Source organism: Canis aureus, chromosome 17 (genome assembly GCF_053574225.1).
Source record: "Canis aureus isolate CA01 chromosome 17, VMU_Caureus_v.1.0, whole genome shotgun sequence".
In the NCBI taxonomy this organism is placed as follows: Eukaryota; Metazoa; Chordata; class Mammalia; order Carnivora; family Canidae; genus Canis; species Canis aureus.
In genome coordinates this window covers 16,207,204-16,233,216 of record NC_135627.1, presented here as the reverse complement: position 1 = coordinate 16,233,216, position 26,013 = coordinate 16,207,204, and the positions used below count along the sequence as shown (strand labels likewise).

At 39.9% G+C, this 26,013-nt stretch overlaps 1 protein-coding gene across 2 annotated transcripts in view; it reads left to right on the top strand.

The window, feature by feature from the left end:
• Positions 1 to 26,013, top strand: part of GPC6 (glypican 6) — a 1,085,955-nt gene that overhangs the window by 1,042,570 nt on the left and 17,372 nt on the right. For both annotated transcript variants that reach the window (XM_077855187.1, XM_077855188.1), the window contains one exon: positions 21,081 to 21,217. In XM_077855187.1, coding sequence (XP_077711313.1) covers positions 21,081 to 21,217 — 137 coding nt within the window. The remainder of the gene's footprint in view (positions 1 to 21,080; positions 21,218 to 26,013) is intronic.

Sequence of the window (26,013 nt, the reverse complement as noted above, 5' to 3'; positions counted from 1 at the left end):
TTTTCTTTCTCCACATGATCTCTGCCTTAAAGGATGAAGAGGCTGTGGATAGGCAGAGAGAGATGTCTTCCTCAGTGGGGGAAAGTTACTTCCTGGAAATAATATGGGCAAAGCCTTAAGCGGGCAGAGAGCTTGGAGAGGGAAAGGGGGTCTGTAAGAAGCATAGTCTAATTAAAATGGAATATGGGTCATGGAGTTGCTACCTAAGAATCCGTGACAGGTGTGAACAATAAGGCCCTAACCAATGGTCCCTTGTCATCAATCCAAGTCATTGCCCACTCCAGACTGGCTTTCCCAGCACATAACCAGTACATCCTTCTTGACCCCACCTGAACTGTTCTACCACCCTTTAGTGGATGTTCTAAAACAGAGGCTAATATGATACCTCATAGCATCTGCTGACACATGCCTGCTTCCCTGACCAAAAATTCTGCCTCTCTAATATACCTTCTTTATCTTCCATTCACACCAAACTACTTTTCAAAGCCTGAGTGGGCTTGATCCACATGGGCCTTCAAATGAGGAGCTGTTCCATCTGATAGGAGGCCTGGCTTGGCTTATTCAACCATTCTTCAAACCCAGCTCAAGTAGCTACATCTGAACCCCTCTCCGTGGCCCCACTGGTCTGCTCCTGGCCAACCCAGGACCTTTTCTCCATACCTCTCTACTATCTGCAACCTCTTCTCTGGCAATGCTCACAGTCAAAGCAGCATGTATCAAGACATGGTGTGAGCACACATGTGAAGAGTTATTTAATTAAAGGCACCTGTAGCACCCTCAGACAACCATATATACAGGCCTTGAGGGTGCCACCCTCACAACTTAGATCCTCCCTGGAAGTTCATTGCTTTTCTGGTTAAGTGGTCCCTGCCCTTGGATACTACCATGTGCCTATTTGCATGGATCGTCATTTAACACCTCTCATCTCCTCTGCTGTGGTTTAAGTACTTCTACCTTTTGTTTATTTATTTTTTTAGTACTTCTACCTTATAACAGGTGCTCTCAGTTTAGTCAACTTTGGGTCACTGGTTTTTGCTCTTGAAAAAACCCACAACCAGTCCCTCTACATGCAAGCTTCTGCCTCTTTTCACCCAATGTCTACCAGTGTTGATATCACATTGTATTACTATTCGTTTTGATGTCTGTACTTCTCCAAAAGAGAAAGTTCCCTGAACACAGGGACAGTGTCCCTTTCCTCATTATGTGCTTCTCACACAGGGAAGAACCATAATACATGCTTGCTGACAGAATGCATGGACACACACAACAATGCAGCTGTGCCTTTTGCCCTGTAAGAGGAATGACCATGAATTAAGTAATGGCAGTAGAGTTGCATATTCAAAAAAAATTAAACTGATAAAAAGATAAAGAAATACATATATTTTTAATTGCTGCAATAAAACTCATTGAACCCTGACTTATAGTCTTAGAAAAGGTAGATGTAAAAAGCTAGGTTAAATCTGAAAATTAAAAGATCTTTCAGAGAAAGAAAACAAAAATAAAGTCACAAGCGAAGTGTGCCCTCGTGATACCACCTAGTCTACTTCTTAGTGCCTTAGTGCTATGGATCTTGGTTTTCTGGTTTCCAAATCAGTGGGTGGAATGTGTTGAGGGTGCTGGGGGTGGGGAGAATTCATTAGACATGCAGATCACCAGGTTGCAGCTCTAGTGGTTGGCTCTGTACTTATAGTACTTTGAGCAACCACCCGGGTACAAATAACCCCACCACCACTTATGTCCTATCCATTTTGGCCAGGGACAGGCTCTTTCCCTTTTAAAGACCACAGGGTGTTTCCCTAATAGCCCAGCGCCTTCATCACATTTTCCTAAAATCCTTTCTTAATCAAGTTTTGGTAAGCCTGTCCCTTATGGCTCTGCCTTCGGGAAAGACTATTTCTAAAAACCAAAACTTTCAAACAACAGTGAGAAGACTTCCCAGCTTCTTGTGAAAAGGGTCTCCTCTTCAGACCAACATCAAGTTCTGCACCCAAGTCCCAGCCCCTTTGAAGTTTTGATTTTGCTCCAATTTCCATATAAACAAGGAAGAAGGTAGCTTGGTGACACACTTTATTCAAGCACTGACTTTATTTTTTTTTTTAATTTTATTTATTTATGATAGGCACACAGTGAGAGAGAGAGAGGCAGAGACATAAGCAGAGGGAGAAGCAGGCTCCATGCACCGGGAGCCCGATGTGGGATTCGATTCTGGGTCTCCAGGATCGCGCCCCGGGCCAAAGGCAGGCGCTAAACCCCTGCGCCACCCAGGGATCCCTAAGCACTGACTTTAATAACACTTTCCTTACTACTGTCTTGGGGGAAACCCTTGAAAAGCCCTACCTACTCAAAAAAGGAGATAAACTGAACAGGGGTGGAGTCTTTTTGAATGTCTGTAAAAAAAGACATTAAAGTGTCTAAGACATTCACTTTGACTTGAAGAAGAGAGTTGGTTTTCCACATAGAAGATAATTTGAAGAAGGAAACAAAAACTGTTTTCAAAAGGCTATTTAATTTTCCCTTTATTGTAGTAAAAAGAACCAAGAGAATGAAGCATGTCAGAATCTGTCATTTATGGACCACGTTGGCGTATTTTTTAAGATTTTATTTATTTATTCATGAGAGACACAGAGAGAGAGAGGCGGACATAGTCAGAGGGAGAAGCAGGCTCCCCACGGGGAGCCGGATGCAGGACTCGATCCCAGGACCCTGGGATTGTGACCAACCACTGGACCACCCAGGTGCCCCAGATCACAGTGGCATATTATAAAAATTCAGAAATCACTCCTAATGAGAAAACTACCAATTACCAAATCGGCAAATCTTACTCAATTCAGGTGCAAGGGTAGAGAGGTTAAGGTGGCTTTGCTCTTCGCATGGCAGTAGTGCTGTGTGATGCCCCATGTGCTGGTATAAAACAGAATTCTTCAAAAAAAAAAAAAAAAAAACAGAAAAGTAACCTAAGACTGAGGCTAATGGACACCATCACCATCATCATTATTTATATTCCGAGGTCCTGTGGCTGAGATCTTTTCTTTTTTGGATGAAGGGTTATTCTCTAAGTACTGCTGCTTAGCTACCAAATCCATTTACAGATAGCCCCTGGCATTTTATCTTGAAGATTCTGATGTGCTTCCAGTACTGTTTTTATACTTATCTGCAATAAAAAGACGATTCCTCAGAGTGCTTGGGATTTGGCCGAATCAGATTTACCATCTAGTTTCCCGACCCTATTCCCAAGTATGGTGTAATAGGAAAAGGCAGAGCTCTTTCAAGTCTCTGTGGACTCCTGTGGCAGGGTGGTGAAAATTTTGTTTTCTTTACTACTTTCCATTTCATAAGAGAAATCGTCTCAAGGAGAGGGTTTCAAATGCAATGTTGTTAGATACAGACCATTAAATATGTAGGGCTGCATTTCCAACCTATATATGTAGCCCTATGGGGAAAGTCTCCCTTTGTCATAGAAACCCACGGGATGAGCTGGTCTGTGCAGTTCTATGAATAAAAAATCCAGAACAAGAACACTTTTCCCATTTTAAAGCCAACAGAGGTTTTTAAGAATTTTATTTTTTTCACATTTGTATGTTGAAGGAATGGCCTAGTTTTTATGGTGGTATGTCTTTCAGATGACCTTAGCACCACCTGAAAATTTTATTTTCTGCTAATAATTAAGATAAATGATAGCTAGATAGCTAGATACATTCAAGAACAATATAACCTACTGCTGTGCACATCCAGAAGAGTAGGCAAACAATGTTTGGTTCTTTGGATCTCCCTGAGGTATCTAAAATATCACATCAAAAAATGTGTAATTTTGTATTTGTTTAGAGGGCTACTCTAATCACGGACATTTTTTAAAAGGCCTAGAAAATTAAGGAATTACTTGAAGGGCTGCTCTAAACTATGGTGGTGTCGGAAAAAGTTGGTAAACAGGAGATCCTTTGGAGGGGAGCTAGAATCATAATAGTGTTAGAGATGGTCTAGAAAATTAGCATGGGCTAATAAATTGAGGGGAGTACAAAGATTTCCAGAGCACTGTGCTCCCTCCTCCATATTTTCCATCCTTTTTGAAAAGAGCGAGACTTCCCAACCGGCCACACAGTTTTTAGAAAGCATTAAAACATTCTAGCTGGCCAGTTCTGTTGTAATGGTGAATTTAGGAATGATGGCTCTGAAGCCTAACTGTCAAGGTTCAAAATCAGGCCCTACTTCTTGTGCTATGTGATGGAAACCAAGTGGTTTAACCCCTCACATCCTCAGCCTCCTCTGTTCAAGTGGGGTCATGGGGACTACACAATGAGGTGTGAGTGATGGGTTTAATGTGGTGTCTACCATGCAGCTGACATCTTAAATGAAGAGGTCACAACAGAGCTGTAGTCCTCAGTCGTCTTACTATAAAGTGAAGACACCAATACCTACCTTTCAACATTTTTATGCAAATTGGAGGTAATATGGATATTATTGTTGAGTATCTAATAGGTATGGAAGCCATCGTTGCTTTCGTGATTGTTATCAGCATCCGTGGAACCCCACCAGACTACAGCTTCCCAAGGACCATCCAGGTCACCTTCATGGGAGTTGCACAGGGTCCCACATTTAGAAGGGCCCAGGCTTGATTTAATGCTCTGCTACTGCCATGTTAAAATTATTAGTTTTTAACAAGAAGCCCCATATTTTTATTTTGCACCATGCTCCACAAATTATGTAACTTGTTTAGAAGACAGATTTTTTTTTTAAACTGGGTTTATAAGCCTGGTCTACAAGTCACAAGTCTTTATACATAGTAGGTCTGCATTAAGTGTCTAAGAATTAAACTGACATTGTCACCAATGAATAACAATACAAATTCATCTATTTGAGGCCAGCTTTTGGAAATCACAGCTCTTCTTGAGTTTAAGTCTCTTTGTGGACAGGCCTTTAGCCAATCACAAGAGTCCTGATTACAGTATGCATTTAAAGGAAATTCTAGAAATGTAGAATGGGATCAAGTATTTGCAGGATCTACATTCATACTTTAGGCAAGAAGATCCATTAAATGTTAGAAATTATTTTATGGAGCCAATAAAAAGGTGGAAAAAGTGTTAGCAAAATCACTTGAGGAAAGGTAGTTACAAATGTATTTAATATTGGCACAGTTAGTAACTGACTTTAAATACTTTCCTGATCAACATAAAAAGGCATTTCAAGGGAAAGGAAATAAATTATAATGCCATTAACCATCACACATTATAGAAGTACCTATTATAAAAGCAAATCCTTTCTAACTAAGTTTCATTGTTCTGGATCTAAGCTTTTTCATAGAAATAAAAATCAAATACTATACTTGATTTCATTTTGCAATATTAATAGGATTAAAATAGCTTTAAATTTTCCTTTGACTCACTAAGCTAGAAAGTCAAGGTGCTAAAAATATATACTTTTGCTTCAAAATAGGCAGAAATGTATAACTGTAGGAAAGGATTTTTTTTTTTTTTTTTTTTTTTTTTGCCAAGTGTAACACCAAAAGGACCTTTTGGGAGAAATGTGAACCAACTTTGATGCATAATTTGGCTATATATATAAACATATGTCTATATTTGTCGTGTAGCTTTACTTGTCAAAAAATATCCTAAAACTTATACAGTCACAGAAAGTATCAATAACATAAAATTTCACATCCCCCTTTTAGAACTATGGCCTTAACATTTTGTAAGGAAATAAAGCTTTGGTTAACCTTGGCTCTGGCAGACCTCATTAAAATAACAGTCTGTCAGTTTCAAGTTTAAAATAACAGGGTTGTCAGTTTTATATGCAGTAGAACAATCTACAATTTTATTTTCTGGGAAGCCTGTGGGAAGTGCCGGAAGGGGTGGAAAGATTGGGCAACACTGCCATCTGGTGGTTGTGTTGGAAGGCTGTCTCTAACCACCTACAGGTGTGGCTGGACTGCCTTGAAGGAAAATGTGGGAAGATACTGGGCTGCCTTGAATTTAATTTCTTTTGTTCAACTTTTCCACAGCCTTTTGTCTTAAAAATGCATGCACATGGCCAGAGCCAATATGCAGTTTATAACTCAAAGTTACAGCAAATCAATAAGATACTCTCTGCTCTTTGGTAACCTGTAATTTCTGCATATCAATGGCTTGATGCCATTAATTTTCAAGAGAATAAGTCTTGTGAAAAGAAGGGGATATGGGAAAAAAATCTTTAAGATTTTTTAAGGGTATCTTGAAAGAAAGTCTTCAGAGTCTTCATATATGAGTTGTATACTTTTCTGGATGATTATTATACTTTAATAAAAATAAACGAATATAAGCCAAAAAAAATCTCTGTCGTGTAGGGAAAATATTGGCAGATGTCACAAAGCTGAATGCAACATGTTCTCACTTATATAAATGGAAACAATTCTAGGGAAAGGCTGGATCTTAGCCAGACTTCAAATATAACCTAATTTCAGTTCAGTTTTTTCCTGGTCCATTTTGGTCAATTCATTGAGGGGAGGCAGTGGACAACAGGAGAATGGCATCAAAGGAAACAGATAAAAATGAGTTCTGCTGATTTCAAGGGCAGGCTACCCAAGGAATTCAGAAGGACATGCAGAATGCTTTAACGTAAAGCAAATAGCCTGCCTTCAATTCAAACAATCCAGCCACTCTTACATCACTGGCTCTGACTCCAGATATGCTCAGGAAGGCCCTCAGACTCACATTCTCAGTATGGTAGCCAGCCACATATGGCTGTTAAGTACTTGAGATGTGCTATAGACAGAACTGACATGTGCTGTAAGTGTGAAAACCACATTAGATTTTGAGACCAGTGCCATCCAGTATGGTGGCCAGTAGTCACATACGGCTGTTGAGCACTGCACATATCTGTAGATTGAACTGAGATGTGCTGTAAGCCTACAATACTCACTGAATGTTAAAGAGTACTACCCAAAAAAGAATGTAAAATATTTCATTAAAATCTTTTCATATGTATTATATGTTGAAATGGTAATATTTTGGGTCTACTAGTTTAAACTATTTCTATTGGGTATTGCTGCTTTGGACTCTCATTGCATTCTGACCCAGAAAGGCCATTCTGCCATTTTGCAGGTTGTTCCACTCCCACTAGAGCTAAAAAGGGTGATCTCTAACACCCTTGCTGCTTGTAGGAGACTATGAGAATCTATTTAGGTTACTGGATGCTTAAGACATAAAGGTGAAAGTCAAGTACAATCATATCATGGAGTCTACTCATAAGAGGAGTAAATGGCACCCCTCGTTGATGCTCCATGAGGTAAATTGGATCTTGAAGGTAACCAGATGGCTCTCAGGCAAAGGTAATTTACCTCACAGGGATAAGAACTTGATTTCCAAGAAAGAGTGCACGTTAGTCACCCTATGCCATCTGTCCCCATGGAGATATTTCTATGCATTAAGAACTTCCAGCTCCAAGTGCCCTAGCAATATATTAATTTACTAAACTTTATTAAATCTTTAAGAAGATAGTTAGGGGAGTGGCATTTTCCTCCATTTAAAAACCAATTTGTAGGGAAATTATATGACTTTGCCAAAGTTACAGTTAAAGCAAACATCTCTCCATGCACTGGGCACTTCTCTCCTCTACTGAAGAGGCTTCACATCTATGAGCTTTTGCCACTCAAGGTCCCTCTACCAAAAAGAACTCTTCCTGACTCTTCTACCTGCAAAATGCTATTCATCCCTTAAGTCCCATTTCAACTGTCACCTCTTTCTTGGAGCTCCCCTTGATTCCACCATCTACTCAGTAATAAGACACCAATTATACTCTGTCCTACAACCCATGAAAGTATGAGAGATTTACTATGCTTTTTTTATATATAAATCTTCTTTCCCTACAGAGTAGTAAGTTTCTTGAAGGCAGGACTACCTTGTATCTCTTACTGTGTGTCCAGTACATTCTGGACACTTAACAGGTGTGTGTGTGTGTGTGTGTGTGTGTGTGTGATTGAATAGACTACCCATAAACAGACCCAGAACAACCATTTCTTCATAAAATAGAGAAGTTTACAAGAGAGAAGTCCTTCCCGTAGCAATAGCTTATTTTGTAAGTAAGAGCATCTAGAATTTAAATTTCGCTTTCAATTTAATTTGAAGTCTCAGAATTTAAATTCACCCTCTGCCTGCTTTACTTCATTTATCTATCGATTCATTCATTCATTTGCTATCTATTGAGTACTACTATAAACCAAGCATTGTGCCATATAGGACACTAAACTCCTAGGATGTGGTGAATACAAAGGACAGAGGCCCTGCCCTTAGGTCACCTGCAGTCTGGGTGGGAAGACCCATTACAATGAATGGGGACATCTGTAGGACAGGAAAAACCAGAGGGATCTCTTGGATCACATCCTGGGTGGGGGGGTTACTCTGGAGGTCAAAGGAGGAGTCCTAGGGGAGGGATGTTGGAGTTGAGACTCACAGAAGGAATTATCCACTAACTTTTGCTCTTCTCTTCCCAATGTATAGATTATAGGTTTGTCTATATGGTTCATAGACATTCTTGGGTCCTATGATTTATGTTCTTGGGTACATTTTTGTAGTATCTTGGATGTATTGGTTGTAGTATCTCATTTTGTTGTTACTCAAAATCCTTTATGTCAAAATCACTGGCAATTAAGTTTGAACCAGTTTCCAATTAGATTCATGAAGGAAAAGGCAGAACATTTTATCATATCACAAATGTAACACAATGGATGCAAAAATACCATTTATTTTGTAACACATTGTACAAGTCTACATAGTTAAGTATGAATCAAATCACACATGCCCAAAAGAGATCCTGTACTTTTTGTTACCTATGTCATGAGACATTTAGGGCAACCTATCTTTTTACTCTATATGATTTTAGAATTTCCACATATCTGATTTTTGACTGCTACCTTCTGAATACTTTCTGTGCTTCATCTAAATTACCTTTCCCATATGTGAACATCTATGCAAGTACACTCACTGGTGGATGGAATCACATTTGCAACACCTTACTTATGAAGGTCCTGCTCAATTACAGCAATCTCAGGTGAGCAAAAGAAATCTTCTGATTCCCTGGTAAGTTCCAAATATCTATTGTGCCTTCAGAAAGAGACCAAAATATACATTTATTTCTCAGCTTTGGTGTGAAAGAATATAGCGTCAAACATTTGGAATTAAATGATGAATTCTAAAATATTCAGGAATGCCTAAATCCAAAGTGTAATGCTTTGCCATTCCTCCTCCTTTTTTTAAAAAATTAGCAGACAACTTTTAATATCCTGGATTTCATTCCCTGAAGATGAGATTTCAATATTTTAAAACTGACTTCAGGTGGTCATATGCCTATGAATCATTGCTTTATGTCAATCACAGGTAGAAGTAGAAATCCGGTATGGATTTTCTGAGTATTATCAAAGAACCCTATGAAGGAGTTGCACATTTGAAGTAATAGTTGGCAAAGAATCAGAATTTTTCACCAAGATTGAATGTTCAGAACATCAAACTTTGTTTCACATTGGCAAAATTGGGCTATTAAATATCTGAGCTTTGTCTGGCAGTTTGCTGAATTAGTGCTAATTTCCAGATCAGTCCTATACAGAAGGATCAATCCCAAGCCATTGCCAGGATCTTATTGGCTACATCAGGTAATTGAGGGAAAGTGAAGGAAATCTGTTCTTCAAACCAAAAGAAATTCCAAATTTTTCATTCCATAGTGATAGAATAGATGGTATTAGGAACAGATCAGTTATTAAATATCTGAATGGCTATAATGGGCCTTATGTAACTGCTAAAAATACTGAATTCATTCTCTTCTTTTGAGAATACATCTGAGATCTTCCTATCCTGCCTTATGAAGATAGCATATCCAATAACCCAATTTAGAATCAGCACTTTTCACAATACATGCTCTAGATCAGGAAAAATTCCTTGGGAATGTCTGCACCTACACAACCGAAATAATGCCTGAGAAATAACAGAGAGCAAAGTTAGCAATCAAGGAAGATGGAGCTGACCTCAAAAGCCAAGAGCAGAGAACGAGAGAGCAAAGACTGGATAGACCCAATGTCACAAACGAAGCAAAGGGATAATTTACCAGGTGATGGTCAGGGAAAAACAGAATCCACCCTCGGCAGCTGAAACTAGCTATAGATCACAAAGAACAAAGCAAACAAAAAGGTTGGGGGTCATCACAGGAGGAAGAACAAGAATATGTTTATGCTTTTTGGTCAAGACTTGTCCATGAAGATCCCCAGAATTGCTGAAGAGGAGAAAGTGACTTACTTTATGTCAGGCAGCGGATCTCAAGTCCTCTTTACAGTCAGCATTGATATCTGTCATTGGAAATGTTTGAATAGAGCCTAGGTGAGTACCTGTCAAGAATGCTCTAGAAGCTTTGGACACTGGGAGCTCTGCTGAGCCTCCAAATTTCATGACTCAATGACAAAACCACTCCTTGAAATTATTTATATTTTCACACTTGAGAAGTGAATAGTGCCACAAATTAGGTACCACTGTGCAAAATAATACTTTGATCTCATGCATTTCTGCAGACCTCTGTCTTTTTCGTTTCTTTTCACTATTGAATCCAGTGTTAGTTCAGTATCATCTCCAAGGTGTGTAGAATGTTTCCTACCCTCACTTGCCTAAAATGTAATACCATAGGGAGTGAGGCACAAACAGAAGTTTAGGTATAAATGTGAATATCTGAAAATGTATTGTTTTTTTTTTTTAACATAGGCTGCAAAAATCTGACATGAACAGCATAGGAAGGTATTTCTGGTTTTCCCACATTTATTCCACTGTGAGGACCAGTGTTTTGCCAAAGAAGAAGATCTCATCTGTCTTTTCAGGGTCATGCCCTGACTACAGCATCATCGCATAGTCTAGAAATTCCAAGCCTGAAGCCAAGGGGGATGACACAGACTCTAAATTTTTCATCCTAATTCCTAATCCCCTGAGAAACTCAACAAAACTAAGCATTGTCATTTTGAACTTTCAAGGATTCTTTCACTTCCTACTGATTTTTTCATTCTTCTTTGTTTTTCCTACAAAACACACATGTGCTTGTCTCCTTGGGGAATAACATGAAAAGTACCACACCACAGGAAAAAATACGTACTATTTTTTGGAAAATATGGTAATATTTTGAAATATTTTGAAAAACATGGTAAGAGACTAGCACTTATTATTGGATTCTCTGGGAATGTTTGAGAAAGCCCAGATTGTAAGGCTGGTTTTAGGTTGTGTGGTGACTCAGGCACTCAGCACAACGCTCGGTGGGTTGTTTGGCCAAGGTCTAACTTTGGATTCACTGACAAACTGTGTTCAACAGGACCCTGCTGTCATCCCAAGACTCAGTTAATGATTTCCTAAAAGGAAACATATTGTGAGGGACTTCTCCATGCATTCCAGGACCTGCCCAAACATTACGCGATAGACAATCTAAGACATGAAAAATAGCTTTGAAGAGTTTCACGGACTCAAAAGAAATGAAAAGTTGAAGTTCTGGTGAATAGAATGCTAAAAACCATATCAGCAGAAGGGACTTGAGTCCAGACTTGAACATAAATCAAGTAGGTAGATGGAGCAAGTCCTGCATCTTCACCTTCCCCATTGAACTAACTCTGACGTTAGTAACCCCTACTTCCTCAAGAATATTAGGGGGATTGCATTTACAGATAATGGGCCACATCAGAAGAGTTAGTATTCCCTCTGAGTCTTCAGAACTTTAAATACTCTAGACTGTCTGTACATGTTTTCAAGTGAGTGTGAGAAGTTGTGAACAGGTTCATTCACAGACTTCTGTTTGATCACTGAAGGAATATACCTGGCTTGAATTCTAATGCAGGTTCACACAGTGAACTGAATGACTTGGTGCTGTAATAAAAGAACATTCTTCTCTAGAGTAAAGCCGGACAAGGTCACGGTCTCTGAAACTGGATTATTAAACTCTCAGGTTGCAAGAATAATATTATATATTGTGAATTTCCCTTAACTTGACCAAGTAAAGTGGCCTTGTCCATGAGCTAAAAGTGAGGCTGACTTTGTTTCTTTAAACAGATTGTTTTCCCAAGCTAACAAATGACCTTCAGCCTATAAAATATTCACATTGTTTTTCCCCCTCAATATGTATTATTTAGTGTATAGTCCTTTAAATATTAACCATCTTTTTTCTAAAGATATGGTATATATTATTTACATCCAGCTACATTATGTTTTCACACAGATGAAATAGGTACACTGGAGTCTTTCTGAAATCATGAACAAATAGGGCATCTGGCCAGGTGCACACAACAGGTACCCAGGGAAGTGAATTCTGGTGTAGGCATGACTGACAAAGGACAGCAGGTGGCCATCTCATAGTTCACTTCTCACACTTCACAGGAAAGATCCAGGAGAAATGAAAGGGCCAGCATAGATGGACTTTGGGCCTTAGGTAGGCAGATAGAGAGCCATGGGCAAAATCTCTTAGAGGAGATCAAATGTGCCCCATCAAAGAATCCACATAGGAGACAAAGGTAATAATAGTTCAAAAACACCCCAAATCAGTATTTAATAGGTCACTTGCTCAGAAAACTGAAAGGAAGTTACTGGAAATGGTACAGCTTTATGAGGATTATAAAGACTGCCTAAGTTGGGATTCATTCCATTTTTACTTAAATTCCCATGTTTTTTCCCCAAGCCAGCATTGCCTTTGAGATCTCTAAGGCTCTTCCATCATACTTGTGTAAATTACACCAAGAATGACATTTGAGATGACAGGAGGCTAGAATTCTAATTAGAGGATTGGAGGGGCCATCTGAGATCTCACTCTCACTCAGGGGATAATCAGGTCAAGAGAAAGCACATTTTTGGAAGGCCTGCAGAATTTGTCCATGTCTTCCTTATTCTCCAAAGGGAAATCCAAGAAGGCAGTAGCTGGCAGATAATCGATCATTTTTGAAATCTTACTTCCCTTAGCAGATAATCGGCAGTGCTATTCATGTATTTATTCACTCAACCAATATTTCTTAAATACCCAGGACATGCACAGCACTGTTTACCAAGGCTCTGCTGCAGAGCAGGTGTTCCCTGGGAAACATGAAAGCACAGATGCTCCTTGGCAAAAGGAGGAGCTGAAGACCAGAGCAGTGGCTAAAAGCAATGGCTTCTAGATGGATAAAATCATCCCATTGTTGGAAGTGAAAACTTGGAGGACCATGATGCATTTCTTGTTTTTAATCCCTCTAAATAGAAATGACTAATTATCCAGTTTCCTAAATTGTCCCCATGGCAAGATTCAGTAGGCACAAAAGAGCAAATATCAGCAAAGACATATTTGCTTGAGAGGGAATATGATTTTCCCTACAAATTTTCAGGCAAATTGGTATCAGGACTCTCATAGCCCTTTGCTTAATCCGATCATATTTGCTCCATGTCTGTTTATCCTCTCCTACTCCTACACAGGGACACTAGGAACCCTTGAGGGGTGGCGACTATGTACTGGCCATATTTGTATCCCCAGAGTATAGCATAAAACCTGACTTAGAGAAGGCACATAAGAAGTGTTTAATAAATGAAGCTACCAACAAAAGCCTTTTTCTTATTTTAACCAATGCAATGGAACTTTTTCTGAATTATACTTTCCTATCTCATTAAACTGATTTCATTGAATGTTTTTGCTTGCTAAGTCACTGATTCAAAATACATTGTGTCAGTCCCTTTACTACAGATTGGCAAGCTCCGAATTCTTTGGATCTCATATCTCTAAGAGCAAAAAGTCAGAATCATAGACCTCAGTGCATTTATAACTGTTTATGCATAAATTATACATAAGTAGTACTGAACTAATGTATTTTCTATAACATATGAAGGTATGCAAAAAGTAGAAACGTTTGAAGAAAGAGGTAAAACAAAGAACCTTTATTCATTTTATTTTGTAATGTTGTCGATGTACCAAGAGTAAGTCTGCCATTTCATTGCTTTTCAATTGTGCTTGCACTGTTTGAAATGAACAAAATCCAAAGTTTCTTTGCAGAACTCATTTTAAGCCACTCATCCATTTAATGAATTAGTTAAAACTACATAATCTAATCCATAAGTGCATTTAACCAAGACATGTGAACTGCAGTAGATTTCAATACCTCAGGACCAAGCTAATGGGAGGTGCCACTATGAGCCCCTTTCCACTCTGGAAAAGTCTTACAAGATAATTGAGAAATGGCCATCACCATATGGACCAATTAAGAGACATATCAATTTATAGATCAATTAAATATTAGGAAAACTTAATTCCTCTTATTTTTTATATTTAAAAAGTAAAAATAGAATTTCTCTTGTTTTTACCCTGAATCACATTGAATCATCTTGCAGACCACAGGGGTGGATACATACCTCCACCAACAACCCAACACGCATGCTCCAGAGACAATGGCTATAGGACATGTCCTTCTTAAGCCTGCTGGCGAAAAATAACAACTCTGAAGCCTACACTTGATTTTGAACCTCATGGCTACCATTTACCTGATGCGGGACAAGTTTTTTCACCTCTCAAGACCCCATTTCCCATTCCCAAACGGTATAATGATAATACATCAGCACAGAGTTGAGGATTGCACGTGAGTGCTTTAGCCCAGTGACAGATCGCACTCAGCTCCCAACTGCTTTGTCAGTTACTGCCCTCTGCCAAATTCAGCAAGGCTCTTAAACACCATATCTCCCAAAAACAAAGTCTCATTTCTTTTCCCAACTTTTCATTATTTTTAACTTTTCCAAAAAATACTGAGGTGGTTGAAAATAAATAATAAAATGAACACCCATATACCTCTCATGTAGACAAACTGATGGTTGATTTTTTTGCTATTTTCAAGTAAGTAAAAAATGAAATAACGCTTTATTCCTAAATATCTCAACATAAATCTTTTAAAGGAAAAGATGGTCTCCTGCATAAACACGGTACCATGATTACACTGAAGAATATTATTGGTGGGACGCCTGGTGGCTCAATAGTTGAGCACCTGCCTTCAGCTCAGGTTGTGATCCCCGGGTCCTGGGATAGAGTCCTGCATCAAGCTCCCCACAGGGAGCCTGCTTCTCCCTCTGCCTATGTCTCTGCCTCTCTGTGTCTCTCATGAATAAATAAATAATAATCTTTTTTAAAAAAGAATATTATTGGTAATTCAGTAGTATCATGTACTACCTATTCTGTATTCAAAATTCTCCAATTTTCTCAAAACTCTTTCTTATAACCAGTACTTCCAGTCCACATGTAGCATCAGGTTGTAACATTTTTAGTTTCTTTTCTTCTAGGACGGTCTTTCTGCCTTTCTACAGTTTTTACCTCTTTTGAAGAGTTGAAGCTGGTTTTCTTATACAATATCCCACACACTGAATATGACTGATCATGTATGTATTGCATTACTTTGCTTGGCCCTATACTGCCAAGTATTTCCTGTAAATTGGAACTTGGTAATTCAGAGTCTTGATGAAATTCAAGTTTAGTATTTGGGACGAGATCATTTCTTAAATGGAATTGTCAGATGCTAGTACTTGGATCATCCTTTCTGCTCTTCGGTTTTGCTAATCCCTTTGTTTTGGCAATCTATTCCATGTTGTCAGCTTCCTCCCTCTTTTGTCTAATTTTGCAGTTCTGGAAAGGTGGGTATGATAATGGTAGCACTATCTTCCTCTAGTTAAGTAGTCATTGACCTTCTGACAAGCCTTCAACAAAGAGTCAATGCTTTGACTGAAGCTAGGAATTGAAATTATCAGAGATCAGAGTAAACTTCAGACAAGTCCTAGAAGAGCCATATTTTCCTGGTGGCCGCCAACAGTGTGTATTTTGATCAGAGGCCTGCGGCATGACAGAAGTTGACTTTCAAAATCCCTCAGGGGCATAGATGTGAAACATGTAATATTCAGGTATTACTGGTATTACTAATATTCCAGCATTATGAACATAAGACAGGACAAATGGTAAATATAACTTGCAAGTATTTGCAAAAGTTAATTTGTCCAGGAATAGCTTATGTGGGAAGCTGAAAGACATTGCTGCAAACTCCTTATTTGAGTCCAGATCTTTGTTCTGATCAAGTCTTCATTAGTAGCGAACTAAGATACCCTATACTTCAGTGACACATTTTTATCAACAGTTCTTGCTAGTGGAAAGCTTAGCTCCCTGTTGTATGCACTCTAGTTTCCAGGAAGAAAAGTGTAAGAACAACTCAAATCTGGGGCTACCACAATGTATTCACACACATTATTCAGACATAAATATAAGAGGGACGCCTGGGTGGCTCAGCGGTTGAGCATCTGCCTTCGGCTCAGGGCATGATCCCAGAGTCCTGGGATCGAGTCCCACATCGGATTCCCTGCATGTGGCCTGCTTCTCCCTCTGCCTGTGTCTCTGCCTCTCTCTCTCTGTTTGTCTGTCATGAATAAGTAAATAAAATCTTTTTTAAAAAGATAAATATAAGAGAATAAGAGAAAATATTTCTAAATCGTGTAAGGAATGAAAAACTTGCTGGATACTGAAAAACAAACTGCAATCATTTGGATATCTTTGGAATCAAAGGCATGTGCCTCTCTAGTGTCTAATAGGGTCCCTTTTTTTCAGCTTGTCTGCATCACCACCCTCGGCTGAAAGTGAATTGGCCGATGTTTCCATGCAGAATGTTAAAATCGCATTTGCATCTCTTGCTGCTGTTTTGCTGTTATGTCCTCCAATCACTCAGTGAAAACGCCTGGCTACTGCAATGCCACAGTGAACACGACCTGATTATAAAGTGTCCTGTGGTGACTCAGAGAGGACCCCACACTCTTCACTTAGCTAGATACAACCCACCTTTCCTCCTGACCTTTTAACATGAGTGCACTTTGTGGAACCACACTATTTTGTGTTAGCAAGATTGTCTGCTGCCTTGTAATAGATTGAGATAATGAAATCTATTTATCTATTGAGCACCTACCACGTGCTAACACATGTGTGACCAACCTGTCTTCGTTTGCCAGGACTTCCCAGTTGTTTTTTTTTTTTTTTTAAAGATTTTATTTATTCATGTCAGAGAGAGAGAGAGAGACAGAGAGAGAGAGAGGCAGAGGGAGAAGTAGGCTCCGTGCAGGGAGCCCGACGTGGGTATGACAAGCACTGAGGATGACAAGTTAGAACCCTGTACCTGTGTCAAGAAGCTGGTGACCTTAGAATCAGAGAAGTAAGCCAATTACAAAATTAGAGTAATCAGTACTTAAAATCATGAACAGGGCACCGTGGACACAGAAAGTTGAATCTAACTAACTGGAAGACCAGAGATGCTCCTTGAAAGAGACAATGCTTGAGTATGATTTAAAGAGTGAACAGCATAATATATGCAGTGAAATTTTGCAAGACTCAAAAGAGGAGATATCGGTGAGACATCATGCCATTTTATTCTTTCTCTGTGTCTCCGAATACATATATGTTTGGTTCAGATTCCCACAGTGTAAAGGTGGGATCTTAGCATTAAATAAGCAGAAAAGAGAATGGTCATTCCCAGTGTACTTTATTATGGAATGGAATATACCTTACAGTATTTCAGTACTGAAGCTAGTGACAGTTTTCTCAATTAATTATGAATATGTAATGCCTGTTTCTTTTTCTGGAGTTCGTGTTTAAGAACTGTGAGAATGAGTAGCTTAGTGGTGATAGCCCAGGTTGCAAAGGTGAGGGACACCACCAATGTGGCACCTTGCAGAACAAATCAAGTGAAGGGTTTTATTTTTGACAGGTTTTATTTTGAAAAAAAGTCAAATGTACTGAAAAATTGCATTTAAAAAAAATTGCACACTCCCATCTAAATTCATTCACCATTAAGAATTTGCCGCATTTGCAGGGCACCTGGGTGGCTCAGTCAGTTGAGCATCCAAATCATAGTTTCAGCTCAGGTCATGATTTCATGGATCGTGGGATGGAGCCCTCCATCAGGCTCCTCACTCAGCAGAAAGATTCTTGCCCTCTACCCGTCCTCCTTCTCATGTGCACATGTGTTCTCTCTCTCTCTGTATCTCAAATAAATAAATAAATCTTTAAAAAATTTTGTCACATTTGCTATCTTGCTCTATCTCTAAACATCTATGTGATGGTGATAATGATGATTCCTGAATCATTATAGAGTAAGTTGTGGGAGCCATAACCCTTTAACTCTGAATAGTCCAGCATGTATCTCCTAAGAACATTCTCCTTTATGAGCATGATATGAGCTCGTATTCAGAAAATTCAACACCAATACAATATTATTTCATATAGAGTCAACATTCAAGTTTCGCCAACTATCTCCATAATATCCTTTCTGGCAATTATTTCTCCAATCTAGTGTGCAATCCAAAATCATATACTGCATTTGAATGTCATGTGTCTTCTTCTTCTTAATCTAAAAGAAGTATTCAGCTGTGTCTTGTCTTTTATGACTGACATTTTTGAAGTGTACAAGCCAGTTGTCTCATAGAATGTTCACTAGCCTGGACATTGTGTTTATCTAATGAGTCCTCATGATTGGATCTGGATTATGAATTTTAACTACATAAGTAATGTGTCCTTCTTGTCACGTCACATCTGGAGGAAGCCCAAGTCACTTTGTCCCACTACTTTGATCACTTGGTTAAGGTGGGAGCCTGCCCAATTTCTTCACTGTAGAGTGACCAGCTTTCCTTTTGCAATAATAAGTATCTGTGGGGAACACTTTGAGATTGTGTAAACCTCCTAGGCCCCATCAAACTTCCACCCAATGTATTTTGTACTAGTTTGTTAGGGCTGCTATAACAAAGTATCACCAAGTGGGCAGCTTATAACAGATTTACTGTCTCACAGTTAAGAGGTTAGAAGTCTAAGATCAAGGTGTTAGCAGAGTTGGTTCCTTCTGGGAGTGTGAGGGTGAATCTGTTCCCTGACTCTTTGCTAACTTCTGGCAGATTGCTGGCAATCTTTAAAGTTCCTTGGATTGTAGATTCATCACCTTGATCCATGCCTTCATCTTCACATGGCATTCTCCCTATGTATATCTGTCTCTGTGCCTAAGTTCCCCCTTTTTATAAGGACAAAGTCATATTGGAGTAGAGCTGACCCAGATGATTCCATTTTAACCTGATTTTCTGCAACAGCTCCATTTCCCAATAAAGTCACATTCACTGGTACTGTGGTTAGGACTCCAATATCTTTTGAGAGGGACTCATCTATAGATAACACTTGCTGATATCAATTATTACTATGATGGTTGCAGAATGGTGATTTTTCTGTCACTCTTTCAACATTTATTAGTTGGCTTTTGGGGATTGTGGCTTTTTGTAATTGATAAACAGAATGTGAATCTATCTACAGCTGGATAGAAATGGCCACATGTCTTTCAAGTAAAAAATACAAAGCAAATAAAACACGCACACTCATCTGTGCCTAAAGTGATAGCAAAGAAGGACTAGCTCTCACTGCAAAACTCTTTACCCAGTCAGACTGGCTGGAAGGAGAGCCAGGGTTAGGGTAGCCCATGGACCAAAGTCAGAATCAATGGGGGAAATCAGAGAGTGCAGGTCTCAGGCCATCCTAAATATTTCTTGTGTGTAAGCTACTTCTTGGAATATCACTACTCATGGATTATTTTCATGTTCTAAAACAAAGGTAACATCACTCTGTTTAAGGGTGTGTACCAGGGTCTCAAATTCAGTATTCTGGCCATCTTCAGCCCTTTGTGAATGAGCAGATATTTCTCAGTACCAAAGCCTCTTGTCATCAGAATCACAGGAAGCAAGGTCCAAAGACTGTATAAATCTGGAACTATTGAGAAACATGATTGGGACACAGATCCCACATTCCTTTCTGTTTACTATTAAACGTCAAAAAAGATCTTCAGAATTGTTTTCTAAAACTCTACACTCCTTCCACAGTAAACAGAGAATACTTTATTTCCAAAGGCAATGGATCGCAAACACATGATGCCATTAAGTCTCAGTGGCTGTCCCTTCTACAATGCTGTGTAGGTACGCTAGAGCTGCTGTAGCCACATACCACACGCTGGGTGGCTTAAAGAACAGAACTTTATTGTCTCTTGGCTCTGGAGGCTAGAAGTCCCAAACCAAGATGTCAGCAGGATTGTTTTTTTCTGAGGCTGTGAAGGAGGGCTTCTTTTCCAGGCCTCTCCCCTTGCTTGTAGGTAGATGTCTTCTATCCTCTCTCCACATTGTCATACCTTGATGCACGCCTCTGTGTTAGGATTTCAGCATATGAATATGGGGGAAAATAACTCTGCCGTAATTCTGCCAACCTATACCAAATGCATTTCAACCATCCATAGACTTTCCCAATGTTCACATAGGCAAAATAGAAAATCATAGTTGTGACTGCAGGAACCTAGGTGTCAATTTTGGAACCAAAATGGTACTGAATCCTTGTCTCCATTCTTTCTGCAGGTGAAAAGTCAGTGCTGAGCCTGAAAACACTAAAGTTGAGGTTACTAAGCTTTTCCCTGCCATCCAAAGGACTATGGGTTTTACGCTTACCTATATTCGGAATGACTTTTCTCTTCTTGCTATAGAGATGTTTACGTGGGTTTGGATTGCCTCTCACTATCCAAGTGTGTGCTGTATGAGCCTGTCCATTGGTTAAGAGCAGAGGTTACCAGCAGTTGAATTAGTGACAATATTTATTTCTTATGGAAACAAATAGACCATTGGGGAAAGCATTTTCTCTCTCAGTCCCCTGTTTCAGTGCATTTATCTGACATCCAAGCAAATGAATTCTAAAGAATATATTTAGGGAATCTGCAATAGGGAACACCTATTTCTTCCAGCCAGAGAGGGACTTGAAACCAGTTGAGATGCTTTGTAAGTTTTTAATTCAAAGCATGGGAGGACAGAGATGATGGAAAACAAAAGCCAATTACCTGAGAACTCTCTGCCAGAAGCTAGAGGAAGATTGAGGGAGGAGGTAGGGAGGCTTGCCTGAGCAATAAATCCTGCAGCATGGTGTCTCTCTCTCTCTCTCTTCCAACTGATTGAGTTTGTGCTCGTCCTATCACAGATCCTCTAACTTTCACCTGTGTTGTGTCTTTGTGTAGAAATGGGGGACACCTGGGGAGAATATTCACTCTCTTTCCTTGCTTTCTTGATCAGGTCACAGACATAAAAGAGAAACTGAAGCTCTCTAAAAAGGTCTGGTCGACGTTACCCTACACCATCTGCAAGGATGAGAGCATGACAGCAGGCACGTCCAATGAAGAAGAGTGCTGGAATGGGCACAGCAAAGCCAGGTGAGGGTGACTCGCTCTTCTGGTAGTTGAGGCATTGTGCATCCAGCCCTGGAAGGCTCTCCTGGCACAACCCTAACAGGCCTGTTTATGCAAAAAGCAGCAGAGGGTGGAGGGACAAGTCGTCACTTAGCGACAGCTGTTCAGAGTGACAGGTTTGATGGGCACCTGGGAGCACTTACTCTCAAGGTGCCATTAAGCGTGGAATCCTTGTTCTGAATGCTCGCTTCTGGATAAGGACGGAGGAATGGTGACAGATGCCAGGTTACGGATATCCTGAGATCACAAAGCGCCTTTTATGTTCACTTAATGACTTTAAGACAGCAAAGCTATTTTTATCCATAGTTAAATGTGCATGGCTTACTGTTCTTTCCATCACAAGTTAAGCAGGAAGTGAAAGTTCAACTGTAATATTTTTCACCCTTGGAGAAAAACAATTTTTGATGTGCTCATTGAAAGGGTAAGGGAAAAAAAAATGAGCAAGGGGCAGCCGGGAAAGTGTTCTCGTAGGTTCCCTGCCTTGAAAAATCCCACTGGGATCTCCTGATGAGTGATGGCTCTGTTTTCATCCTGCTGCTCTGCTGCCCAGTCCTCCTGCACTTGATATAGAATTTCTGAATTTCTTAATTCAGCCTGGAAATGGGGTTGGCCTGAGTTTTCATAGGGTGGAGGAGTTGGACAGGAGAACTGGCTGGGAGTTGGCAAGCAGGGCAGGACACCGGGAGAGGAGACTGCCCGAGCACGCCTCAGCGAGGGTGCAGGTGGGCAGAGCAGCTGGTAAATTGGACTCAAGGAATCTTTGGGGATTGGCCAGCAGGTGGAGAAGTTAAGGGGGGAGGGATCTGTTCTGGGCCTTGGTGGGGGTTTTCAAGCAGATGAAGCAACTGTGATCAAAAGGAAACTGAAAGTTACATGGATATTAAGTTCAGAAGAAACTGCAGAAGGTAAGCAGGGGTGCAAGTGAGGTGCTCATTAGGTGTTATTTCTCACACTGCTGAGTTGAATTTTTTAGCATCTATCAGTAATGATATTATTAGCCATACTGGGGAGAGCTTAGCGAGGCAAAAACAAGACAGCTATAGAAAGAGCTGTAATCATTTCAAGATGCTCCAAAATATCAATGTCCAAATCTTAGATCATGAGCGTAGACAGATATTTGTCCTATCAACAACATGCCCCTCAAAAATGCTTAGTAATTTATCAGTGTCTGGTCTTGTAGGAAGGAGACCTTTGGCCAGCAAATTCATCTGTGAAATTTAATGACTTCTAATGTGTCTTTTCCTAATCATTGTACAGAAAGACACTGTAAAGGATGACCAGATGGCCTAATGAATAAAGTGGTTGATTTTCTGAGCTGCTCTGTTACCCATCTGTGTTTACCTTTCAGCCTTGGCTGAAATCAAGGCTGTGTTTTGAACTACATTCCCATGGTTACACAGGTTGCTGGCTATTAGTGCATACACAAAAGGAAAGATAAAGAATTATCGCAGGTAGGAGTTGGGGAGGGGACTACATACACTCCACCAAGAAAAAGAATGGGAAGTTGGCGACCATTAAAGTCAGAGCCATGGGAGACCAAGTTTAGCCGAATTTCTCACTGTGCAGATCAGGAACCAGGTGGATGAACAATTAGTCTAACTAGCAAGGGTGAAAGCTAGAAATCTCCCAAATCCTAGCCCAGTATTCTTTTCATGTCAATATCCTCCTTCCTCTAAAACAAATGGCTGCTAAATATTTTCTTTCTGAGGTTAGGAGAACAAATGAAATAGATCTTAGCTCTATAAAAGATTTAGTAGATCTACATTCATTCATTCAGTTCCTCTGTCCATCTGCAATGTTATTAAGCACTCCCTCTGCCCAGGCACTGTACAAGGCTCCGTGAATTAAGTACTGTATGATAGCAGTGATGTCTCTCAACCAATAGAAAGCACAATGGCTGGAGAGAGGACTTCAAGGGCCATGTTGTTGCACTGTAGGCTTGGGAAAGGACAGCATAGGTGGAGAACCACCCGGATCAGTACTTAGGGACCAGATTTGAATTTTACCCTAGGTCGATAGGAACCCACTAGGGGAATTTATGCAGGTGAGTGAAATGATCAAATTTAATGCAATAAAATCATTTACAAGGATATTCCAGAATCTAATCCATATACTATTTTTAAAAAATGAAGCTGTCAAATATTTGTGACTCAAACTATATTCCCATTGAAAACTTAAAATTTCATAGTTTCTTTTAGTTCCTTTTTAAAAATTCTTCCACTGCAATGAAATCTTAATAACTTTATATTTAATAGCATAGGAAGTAGATAACCAATAAAGACTTGTTGAATTAAATGTAATTGAAGCTTTCTTCTCATTCTCACCCAAGTATTAATTGATCTAGGAACACATGAGAGGATTTTTTAAAATTCCACTGAACTACTTTGTAGGCTGAAAAATCCACTTGTAATGCAGGTAATAACCTATTTTTCCCTACGTTTGAAGTATAGATTTTCAGATAATAGGCCTTCTTAAAAGTTTGGGATGCTTGTAAAAAGAAAGAGAGAGAGAGAAAGAAAGAAAAAGAAAGGAAGAAAGAAAAGGAAAGAAAGAAAGAAAGAAAGAAAGAAAGAAAGAAAGAAAGAAAGAAAGAAAGAAAGAAAGAAAGAAAGAAAGAAAGAAAGAAAGAAAGAAAGAAAGAAAGAAAGAAAGAAAGAAAGAAAGAAAGAAAGAAAGAGAGAAAGAAAGGGTTTTTCTTATCAAAGAACCAGAACCTTGATTTAAAAAAATTCTATCGACTGTTAATGGATTGTGGAACAGAGGTGCCTATTAGCACTGAGAGAGCTTGTCATGGCCTGGAGTTTCTAACTTAAGCCTGCTTGATGAGGCTACTGATAGAGCCCAGGCATTTCTTCCTCTGTTTATGTTTTATCCATCCGACTCTTACAGCCACATTCTTCCATGCACACCCACTCCCAGTGCCCTCTCCTCCTACCTAAACATTTGATCTGGCTTATCTTCCAACACCCATATTTCTCCCTACTATTTTCTGAATTCTACCCCACAGCTCTTTACCATACTTCTTTGGTTCAGGAGCATACCTGTTTCACAGGTTAACATATCTGAGGTCAAAATAACTCCTACCACCTATATGTCTGTCCATTTCTTCCAGGGTACGGTATTTTCCAAAGAGCCATTACTAAATGAATGGCACCTGCTGACACTGATGGTGACTTTAAATAGAGCAGGATACACAGAGATGTGGCCACTATGGAGGCCACTGGGTGAATCTGCTGTGTTGAGAGGGTCAAGGATCTGGGAGCAGTGGCTCCTCTAGGATAAGAACCTGCCTTCATCTTCCTGCTCCCACCATCAGCCAGTGAGCCATCGCTGGCAGATCTCACTCTGCTTTAGTAGCTAAGCGGTCTGGAAATAGGAAGGGAGGTGCAAGGAGGAATCTGTGCCCCTCGAAGGGGGGAAATTGCAGGTATGCTGATGACTTGTCAGCATTTAAGTCTCCGTTTCATCAAAAAGTCTGGTTGTCAAGAGAAGCTCATCCCGGCTTCCCTGTCCCTTGCCAAGCTATCAGGACAATTTAAAGACCAGTGCAATCAAGTCTTTGAAAACAGTTTGTAAATTCTAAAACAGTGCTTCTCAAATGTTAACGTGCAGGCTAAAGTCTTGGGGGAGCTTGTGGAAAATGCAGATTCAGACTAAGTAAGCCTGGGGTGGGACCTGAGATTCTGCATTTCTAACAAGCCTCGGGATGTGCAGTTGTGGATTCCGGGACCACACTTGGAGCAGTAAGGAGCTAACACAGAGTTTCCAAATTTAGCGCATAACACCAGACACCGAATGGAACACACTTATCCTTCAAAAAGGATTCATTGCTTATCTAAAATTCAGATTTAACGGGCAATCCTGTAGTTTGATCTGGCAGCCCTACTTTAAGCTCCTATTAACATGTAAGATACTCCCTTTTTCAGTTCACGCACGTACTTTGAGGAGCGTGTAACGATTTGTTGTTTTCCTTTTGCCTCCACGTATACCCCAATGCTTCCTTTAATGGGGCTTTCCTTCTATGAAAAACAACAGTGGCAACGAGAAGGAGGAGGTCACATAGCACAACGGTAACGGCAGCCACTAAAGACAACCCGAGCACGGGCCAGGCTGAAGCCATCTCGACAAGGAATTGCTTAGGCTTTGTGTGTGCATCAAGAGAGAATTTTAAGTTGGAAATTCTGCACAGCCTTTACAGTGAGGGATATTGTCCACACAAACCTCTGGTTGCTGATGAGATGCCCTATGGGCTAAGGAAGGATACTTTGATTCATTGTTTGTAATGACAAAAACGCCATAGTCTGGGTGGATTAAACAGAAATGAATTTCTCATAGTCTAGAGGCTCTAAGTAGAGCCTCTAGAGGCCAAGATCAGGGTGCCAACAGGGTGGGGTTGCAGTGAGAACCCATTTCCTGGCTTGTGGACAACTGCTCTCTCTCTCTCTCTGTCTCTCTCTCTCTGTCTCTCTCTCTCTGCCATGTGAGGACAGAGAAAGAGGGTTCTAATCTCTTCTTCTTCGGGCAATAATCTCATCACGGGGGTGGTGTCTACCTACACCCTCACCTAAAACTAATCACCTCCCAAAGGCCCCACTTCCTAATATCATCACATTGGGAGTTAGGGCTTCAACATATGGATCTTGGAGGGAGGATACAAACATTCTGTGTGCACAGTTAGTACTCAGATTCACATCCTCCACTATCAGAAAAACTAACAAAGAATTCTCAGAATTCTCAGCAGCATCTGCCACTCAAGGAAA